General features: G+C 43.6%; 1 protein-coding gene across 1 annotated transcript; it reads right to left on the bottom strand.

The window, feature by feature from the left end:
- Window positions 1–262: 262 nt before the first annotated feature.
- On the bottom strand, window positions 263–8,911 carry LOC103772110 (solute carrier family 2, facilitated glucose transporter member 11-like). Its single transcript, XM_008939428.1, has 11 exons — window positions 8,816–8,911; window positions 7,652–7,812; window positions 7,014–7,138; window positions 5,961–6,090; window positions 5,420–5,568; window positions 4,429–4,616; window positions 3,178–3,288; window positions 2,469–2,570; window positions 1,679–1,754; window positions 1,218–1,345; window positions 263–469 (listed from the first exon to the last, which is right to left on the bottom strand). The coding sequence occupies exons 1-11, from the start codon at window positions 8,909–8,911 to the stop codon at window positions 263–265; spliced, it is 1,473 nt and encodes a 490-aa protein (XP_008937676.1).
- Window positions 8,912–9,666: the final 755 nt, after the last annotated feature.

The following is a 9,666-nucleotide window of genomic DNA, read 5'->3' as shown; positions in this document are numbered from 1 at the left end:
CACAGCTGCTAACTTTCAGGGACTACAAAGATCTTATTTCTTTATACACTGTGTTTAAATTTCTCCCGCAGAGGATTTAATTCAGCTCATATTTCGGCAGCTGGAGAGAACCATCAAATTCAGCCTGCACCCTGCACTGCAGATGGTTATTTTTAAAATACACATTTGTATTGTTCGTGGAGCAATGGATTCTCTCTTGCTTAGTGAGGCTTCTGGGCACTACAGTAATGAAAGATCAAAATACGGAGTGGAGAGTTTGTTATTAAAGTCTAGTAACAGTCATCACTGAGCAGTTACTTTGCTGTAGGACTGTCTGTCTCTTCCTTCCACGGTAGTTCAGGCGGTTGAACTCCTCCATGACTTGCAACATTGTCTTTCCTTTGGTCTCTGGCATCACCATGAAAACGTAGATAGCCATGGACAGACAGTATGTCAGGAAAATGATGAAACAGAAACTACCAAGACCTTCCTATAGGAAAAAAGAGAAGAAATGTGTTCCTATAAAATGATGTATTGATAATAGATATATTCCTTTTGCAATATGGAGTTTCTGGGTTTGTATTTACTAAAAAAACTCAGCCAGGGACTCTGATGCAAATCCAGTTTGCTGCCACTTGGGGAATGGCACTGAGTGGCAAGATGAGCTAATTCTTCCCTCTTTTAAGAAGGATAGCTGTATGCTCAGTGTATGTTGAATGTCATTGCCTGACAATCTGGAGGTGTGCTGAGTTTCAATGACTCTTCCTTCCTGCTCCGTCCTTCTCAGTCAGTGCTAGACTGGGGAAGGTACGTAGCGAGTTAGCTCTGTCCCTCCTTGCACAGCCCAGACCTGCACAGGCTTTGTTTCCTGCTTCTTACTACTGCTGGTGGCATCTCTGGCGCTGCCCACTTTCCACATTAACCCCAAAGGAGATACAAGTACAGGACAAAGGGGTAAAAGAAGGGAGCCCCTCATGACATACAAATCACCTCTGACAGTGCTGGTGCCTCTGTCACTGCTCCCGTGTTTGCCAGTGTCACACTAACTGTGTAGGTCTAGCAGCATTTGGTGGGTTTGCTACGCTCTCACTAGGTACCTGGGTAAAAGCAAGAGGCCACTAAAACTGAAATTAGTTTGGGCTCTGTCCTTTGCATGAAGTGTTGAAAAAGAGAAGCATGCTCTGGGTTCAAGAAGGGTCTAAACTCTGAACTGAAACAAAACACCCTTCTTTGCTTACCACAATGAAAGGGAACAAAAGTCCAAGGATGAAGAGTTGGATCCAGTTTATAACACCATTAAAAACATAAGCAGCTGGTCTGTATGACTGAATAAATATTTCTGTGATTAAGGGGCATAATACTGCAGCTGAAAAAAATGTTAGAGATAAAAGGAAAATTAGAGAAATTTTGCAAGATGCTTCTGCAGCTCACACTTCATATTGCCACATAAATTAACGATTTTAACTGACCTGGAAGAGTTTGAGGTGCTGCTTGGCTCTTCAGGAGGAAGGCAGGAAGGAATGCAATATGAAATGAAGTTTTACTTCCTACCACAGTATGCAGGGGAACATCTACCCCTGCGCTGAATCAGGAGTAGGGATTCATTCTAACTGTGGAACAGCTATGCCTGGGACATCTCCTAAAGGCTGCAGTGAGGAAGGAATGAGGACATGAAACCGTTCTAGTAGAAAATACCAACCTGGACCAATGCCAAAGCACATGATGAAAATAAAGATGAGCACAACAGAGCAGTATGGTACCCAGGAAAAGGAATCCTATGGTAGGAAATAAAAAGCAAATAAAATCAGAAATTAAAATTTTATTTATCCAGCTCCATTAGGAACACTGATCACTGTGGAGAACTTAGCCACAGAGTGGCTAGCAACAAAGGGACATGATAAAGTGCAGCTGGTTGAAGTTTAGTAAAACAAACTCCAAGTCAAGATAACCTGGGGTGCAACTATTGTAGAATAATGGGATGAGTAAAAGGAACTGGAACACTAAGATAAAGAACTGCTAACCACAAGGCTAAACACAAAAGATAAACATAAAAGGAGTTGACATGTAATATGTAACCAATGGTGAGCTTCACTTTTGCAATATGTATGAGCTAATTAAGAACAATATAAAAGATGCCTTCTGATTTTCAATAAATGAGGCTTTCCGATCATTATAGAATGGTGTCTGTCTCCCGCTTATTCTCCGTCAGATCACGGCTAAGTCTGTCAATGTTAAGCATACATCTGCTTCCTCTGCATCCAGAAACATCACAAGGAAGTAGTTCTGGCAGTGGTCATGCCTATATAAAGTTATTGGCTTAAATCTGCATGTACGTGGCTGGGAACTGACCTCTGTTAGTATGATGGTTAGCCCCAAAAATTCTTCTACTCCCACTAAAAAGTGATTCTGGGGGAAAGAAACCGTAATGATATCTGCCAGACAAGAAAACATGAAGACAGGACACAGCTCTAATGCATGTGTGGTCTTACCTGTAGAGAAAGTGTGACTGTGAGGAGCCCTAAAGCCAAGGCCATAACAGTGTAGCTCCTCCACAGCAGTGCCTTCCTCCCTGCACGCTCGATGAGGAACCCCTGCAAGCAGGAGGACATGCTGTCAGCTCCAGAGGACGGACCTTACCGCAGGCACCGGTGAGCTGCCCCAGCAGCTGCCTTCACCAGCCAGGCAGGGATCGCTGAGGAGTCAGGGGCTGGGTTGTGGTACCTGCCCTGAGAGGGCGAGCAGGACCAGGAGCTGCAGGGAGGGGAAAGGTGGGGAGGTGCAGGGCTGCAGGGAGATTGCCCGGGCAGAGGAGGCCTGCGGTGGCATTCTGCAGGCAGAGGACAGCCAGGGGACAGCAAAGGGGAAAGGCTCCCGCTGTCAATCGCCGTGGATCCTGCAGCCCTGAGTCCTGCTGGCAGCTGGGCACAGCGGCTCCGGCTGCACCTCCTGCAGGGGGAACTGGGACTCCCAAGGCTGCCCCCGCCGGCGTCACGGGTTTGAGGAACTCTCCTCACATAAACGCAATATAAATACCCAAGTTAGCAGGGTGTGTGGAGATGCTTTTGTGTGATCAATGCAAAGTACTATGGCTGATTTGTTGCAGAAGTGCAATTCCTGAAGCTCCACTGACAGTGGATCTAAAGATTGCAATGAACCACACATTACAGCAGAAAGACATTCAGCTGAAGAGCCACTTACACACAGAACTGTGGTGAGGATCTCAGTGATCCCAACTCCCAGGGAGACATAGTGGGTTTGATCAGGAGGGATTCCAGCCTTTATAAAGACATTGTATGCATAAAAGTAAACCTGGAAAGAATAGAAAAGTGTGATGGCTGTACCTGTGTGGGCATGTTTACACTAACTTCTGACTTTTTTGACAGAAAATAACTAATGAGGTCTTAATAAAAAAGAAAATCTTACTGATTTCAGTAACTTTCCCTCAATGTTTTCATGAGGCTTATTTGTGCAGAATAGATTTTACTAGCAGCTCTGTCTTGAACTTAGTAACAAACACAGCCTTTTTCTTCTTTTTGCTTGAAGCACTGACTTTATCTTATGCTACAAGTTATAATTCTATCTGACATCTTTCATATTTTAGTGTCTCATGTATTTTGGATGAGAAGCATACACAAGTGTGGATAGTACACACCAAGCAAATTATTTAAATTATCCTTCTACATAATCTTTAGGTCTTTGCAATGATTTTGACAGTCACTATTGTTTTGGGTATAAGCACTCCTAAAGCGTAAGAAATTCCACTGTTAATATGCTCAGTTTCTACTGGTCCTTCACAGCACAGTTACTGGTGCACTAGTAGGGGTAGAAAAGGGCCTTATGAATTTTGAAGACTCTCTGAAATGGCAAAATTAATTTGGGTTTTGAAACTTTTATGCTTATACTGTAAGCTCATTTTATACAGTAACTCTTCCAATACTCAATACTCAATACTGCCTACTGAAACATAAAGATATTTGCCAGGAAAAAGTATATGAGAGAGTAACTGTCACATATATTACTGGGATATTGCAATTTCCCATCATCTGATAAAGTGCAAGGTTAAATGACTTAGAAAGAAACTCAAAAAGGTAAGAGCTCTGTCTGTGCACATTGCAAAACTGACCCAGTTTGTAGTGAAATGGCTGAACAATTCTAGGCAGTACATTCTGGAGCTCAGAGATCCAGAGGAGATTTTATTTTATCCCCTTCCATTCTTCCATCATAACAAAGCAAACCATAAAGATGCCTTCAGGCAACATTTACTAAAGCACAATTCTCAGCTTATCCCAGGTCCCAAACTTCCATGGGAAAAGATTATAATAAACAGTAACAGCAGATTCCCTGCCTACAGCTGCTGTTGCAGTCTGCATCTTACTACTTGTTGCAGAGCTTACATTTCTCCAAGAAACTGTAAGCAATCAAGGAAGCAGAGGAAAGTAGCACACGTACCATATTGGCACCAATTAACTGCATGCACGAGGAGACAAGGATGAGAGTGATGAGCTGCCAGCGGACGGCTTTGTCACGAAAAAGGTCACACACACTCTTAGCCTGCTCCCCACGGATGGCTTCTTGCTCTGCCAGCATGTCATCTATTTCAGCCATATGGTCACCGTCACCCCAGAGCTGCTTCACAGCTGGAAGGAGAGGAAGAGGGAAGGTGACTCCTGGACCCAGCTCAGCAGCGCAGACGTGAATTCAGAGGGTTACTTCCTGCTTTGCAGAGTCTTATTTGAGCTACAGGCTCTTTGCTTGTGTGAACTTCTTAGGGATCCGGGTTCAGATTCGACACAGATCCAGTTTACTTCTATCTGGTTTTACCCATAAACCTTAATCACAACCTCATCTTTGGCCAGTAGCTGCTTACAGTGTTTTAATGTAAACCACACTTAAATTCTTACCGAACCTTCCCTGAATACCCTCTTGCTGAAGGTGCAGCTCTAGTGCACACACCAAAACACAGACAAGGAAAAATGACTCCTACATTAAAAAAATCAGTCTACATCCAAAGAGTTCTCTCTTTTGATAGCTAAAATGCCACAATGGCTGTTTCTCTGTTTATGTCAGTAGTTGCTGTTAGAGTTACTGAAGAACTGGGATGGTTCCAGATATAGCCTGGCAGTAGAGAACATCCCTTTCTTAGAAAGAGCCAAATCCACACCCTCACTGCTCAGGGCAGAATCTAGTGATGAAAATACAAGCTCTATGTGGTCACATCCCACAGAGGATCCTGGCAGAAGGTAAGGGAAATACTAGTGCCAAGAGTGAGCACTAATATCAAAACAGAAGAGTCTGTCTTTCATTGAAGCTGAAGGTGGTTTCAGAGCCAAAAGACCACGAGTCTTTTCCCCAGCTGTACATCTTTCCCAGGCTCATGCAGGGCTTTATTGTATTTTCCACTTTTTTGCTAAAATGAATGCTTTGTGGTCTGTTGCCTTACCTTTGATGCACCCCTCCTTGTCCTTTTTGTCAATGAGCAGGTAGCGGGGAGAGTCTGGGAAGAAGGGGAGGGTGAGAAGCTGGATGAGGGCAGGAATTGCATTGGCTGCCATGAGAAAAGGCCAGAGAGCATCTAGTCCAAGAACTTCTCTGAAACAAAACCAGCAGAGCGAGAGGAGCCGGTTTGTGTGTGTTTTCAAGGAAGTTTGGATGGATCTAATATTCCCTACTTCTTCTAAAAAAATTAAAAGTATAGGACATTTCTTTCAAACCCGTTGAAATCTCTTAAGGGTTTTTATTATCTTTACTTTGATTTATCTCTGCTAGGAAGTAACATCATTCTCCAGGATTAAATATTCTGCATGATTTCTTTTTCCCATTCACTTATCAGGAATTTGGGATGAGTTAATTCAGTCTGGCTGCCTAGGGTACCCTGAAAACATGTCTAAAAATAATAGATGGCTTGCCTACCAATAGGCTTGCAGTGACATGTGCGTATATTTAAAAACAGAATAAATTAAATAGGTCTCAGACCCCCTTACCTGAGACCCAGAGAAAATCCAGCAAACTTCCCGACAGCAATGGCAGTGGAAACTGTGATGGCAGTTTGCCCACGGAGCTCGCGTGGGGCACACTCCCCAGCGTACATCAGGTGGATATTCAGACCTAAACCTGCAGCCACAAACGACTGTTAGGGCAGGTCAGACTCCCATAGTTCTGGTGGGTTTGAGACAACCATTATGGGCAAAGCACATAGGATGAGGATCTGAGGTACTTTTTTAGCCATGGTGAGTGTGTCTGCCTGGCATGAGGCATGTTCCCAGTACTGTGGCCTTGCCTCTCTGCTAAATCATTCACCACACTAGTACGTTCCCCTGGGAACTCTGTTCTTCAGCAGGCTGGCCAGCTCCTGCAGTGTTTCCTACAGCCACAGACACAGGATTGCTGTTGCCCTCTTTGATCTGAGATGATATATTTCAGTGTCCACTCAAGATGCTCAGTGCTTCATTTTGTGCTTGAACCCAACAATTTAACAAATGCTTCTATTTCCATAACAAATGTGTGTTCTATTTCCTCAGTGAATTAATATTTCCCACTCTCTTATTTTTTTTGTTTTGTTTTTGTTTTGCTGGTTAGTGTTGTCTTTAGCCAGCTGCTCAGGGATTGAAAACACTGGCAGAGTGTAATTTTCTGGGGCATTTAGAAATTAGAATTGCCCAGCTTGGAAACCATTCCTTTGCCTGTGCTTTGGAAGGCAGTATCAGACACAATGAGCAGCAACAGAAACAAGAGGTCAGCTTTCTATTAGCGAGGATGCTCCCCTGAGATATTGCATGTTCGGGCTGTTTCACAAGTTGGCAGTACTGTTTATGTTGATTGAATGTAAAGATAAAAGAATAAGAAAGGGAGCTATTACACATGACTAATTTAATTTTGTTTTTGTTTTCTTGTTTAGTTAGAAATGCATTCAGCAGCCAGGCCCTCTGCAATGTTGAGTAAAAATCTGTGATCTATAAACTCAGTTTGGCAAATCCTTTTGACCCTCAGTCACTGCTCTCCCAGCTGTTTAATACCATGGGTAGGAATGCTGTTACCTCCACACACTCCAGAAAATAACCTTCCAGCAATGATCATCTCAAAGGATCCAGAGAGCCGGCTGAGTCCCATTAGAGCTGCGCTCAGCAGAGCAGGGATGTTGGTGAACAGCATGGCCTTCTTCCTGCAACCCATTTAATTAACGTGAGCACAAACACCGTCCCTGTGTCCTTCACAGCCTGACACGACTGCCATGAATTGTAGCCTGGTTAAAGACCCTGTGCCAGCTTCTGAGATCAGCTGCAGTGAACTAAAGGGGAAACGGGATTGGGAAAACTTTGTCACAGACTGATAAACTTGTGGAAGCTTTTGATTCCTCTAGTGGACCCAATATCTACACTGAAGAACAAGCTTTGTGAGTGGCTGTCTGTGGAATTCACTTTAAAATGCATGCACTCCTCATGTGATTTCTCTGGACTGGATTTGCTTTGGAATTAATAAGGGAGAGGGTATGATCTTCTGTGTGATCCTGGGCAGGTTTTGCCAGTCTGTTTCTCCACTGAACCAATCCTTCATCTGAAGCAGCTCTGGGCTGCTCACAGTGCCACTCTGCAAGCAGTGTTTCTCCCAAGACACAGTCACTTATTTTTGCAGTTGTGGGTGTACACAGAAAGACTAATGTAATCATTATTCCTACCTTCCAAATCTAACAGAGAAATATCCAGCAGACAAGGACCCCAGAAGGCCACCGATGCTGTAAATGGACACAACAAAGGACCACATCAAAGTAATCATGTCTTCACTGGGAGAAGAGCCATATCTCTTCATCCAGGTCTCGCAGATGAAACTTTTGATGTACTTTAAAAAGAAAATGGAGATCAATGGACTCAGTCAACATGCTTTTGCATAATTGCACCTCTTTTTTACTTCTCTTACCTATGTACAGGTCTTTTTGGTACATTTCTATTGACATCTTTGTTGAAATCTTAGCCCTAGTGAAATCAAAGCAAATTTTGCCACTAACATCCCTGGACTTAATGTTTTAGCAACAAGGTCAGATGAATAAATCAATGAAAAAATATATCAATGTTAAACATCAACAGTGAGTGCCACTAAGAGAGTGGCAAGTGGGTCTTCTGTTTATGTGCTAAACCCTGATTGTTTTGCTACCTGATTTTTCCCACTGCTCCCTCTTGTCTGCCTGTCTCTCATGTCCATCTGTTGCATCCTGTCTGATGCCTTGAGAGAAATCCAGGTTTGATTTAAACTGACTTCAGTGAGATCAGGATTTGTCCCTCAATGTGGCCTATTGTGGGGTCTCTCTGACGTACTGTTCGTAACCTCCATGGCACCCTCATTCCTGATGACAGTTCCCAATGTAGAAACAGTACAAGCTCCCTGTCCTAGGCACCATTCAGGATGACAAACACACCTACTAATTTTCCTTTTCCAGCTGCAGGTATCAGTGCTGACCTTAGCCCTGCAGCTACAGTGGTTCCCTCGCCTGTTTCACCTTACAGTCACTTAGACTTAGTGCGTGTGGCCAAGCACATGGTACAAAGCACTCCCTGAGCACTGGAAATAGGAGAATGTCCTGCAAGCAATCCCACCTAGTAAGGGGAAAATGGCTGACTTTACAGGTATCATCCTTCCTCCCCTTTCCCAGTTCTGTCACACCAGATGGAAGTTAAAATGACATGAAACACAAGAATAGCAGCAGCTACTCTTACAACCAAGAAAGCATGTAAGTCTAGTTTTGAGAGCATTAGTGAAAATGTTAGTGATTGCATATAGAGGCAGAAATGCATGAGAAGATTGAAATCCTGCTGGTAGCTCCATTTTTTGAGGTGTCCATGCTTACCTCAGCAGGAGAATTGACAACGGAGATCTGCAACCCATACTGGAAAGCTCCACCAATGCCCAGGACAATAGCCAGGAGGAAGAGATTGTAGCTCATTTTCTGACAGGAAATTAAAAAAAAATAAAAAACCAAAAAAACCCAACCAAAGCTGGTACAGCTATTCAGTCATGACACCAACTGTCCTGTTTTCCCTCCAGGAACAAGAACAGCTTGAGTGGTGCCACACACCTGCCTCCTCTGAGACCAAGGAGCTAGCACAGGGTGCAATAGAAGACCACAGCTACTAAAACACAGGACAGTGAGAAATTTGAGGAGAGACAAAGATTGTAGCTGTTTCCCAGAACCCAGTTAAACACTTCAGTGCTTCTGTCTTCAGCTTTGGCCATGTTATTTTGCACTGTCAGAGGGTAACTAGTCGCAGGAGTGTGGTGTGATGTGCAAGGATTATGTGCATGATTTCCAGCTATTTGTCCTTCCTTCTCCTCCTTTCCCACTTGTGATCTCATCTAAAGGAATATTTTGCTCATTGACTTGGTTGAGACTAGATAAACATTTGGGCATTGAAGGGCACTCCTGATTTTGTAGTTTATTCTCCTTTTCTTAGAACTATATCTGATAACAAATTTTTGATTGCAAATACCCCCACAATGTAGTAGTGGGATACATGTGTACCCCAGCCCCCCCGGCCCTGCTGCTCTGTTACTGGGTGTCCCACTGACATTCTGTCCAGCAATGACACTGCACTTCCATCTCCTGGACAGCTTGTATTCCAAGGCAATGCTGAACAATGACAGCCAAACATTCACAAGCTCTCTGCTAGTCAGATGAATGCTATTGCTCGAACAAGCTTC

This window comes from Merops nubicus, unplaced genomic scaffold (genome assembly GCF_000691845.1).
Source record: "Merops nubicus isolate BGI_N331 unplaced genomic scaffold, ASM69184v1 scaffold45724, whole genome shotgun sequence".
NCBI lineage: Eukaryota > Metazoa > Chordata > Aves > Coraciiformes > Meropidae > Merops > Merops nubicus.
This window is presented reverse-complemented; position numbering and strand designations above follow the sequence as displayed.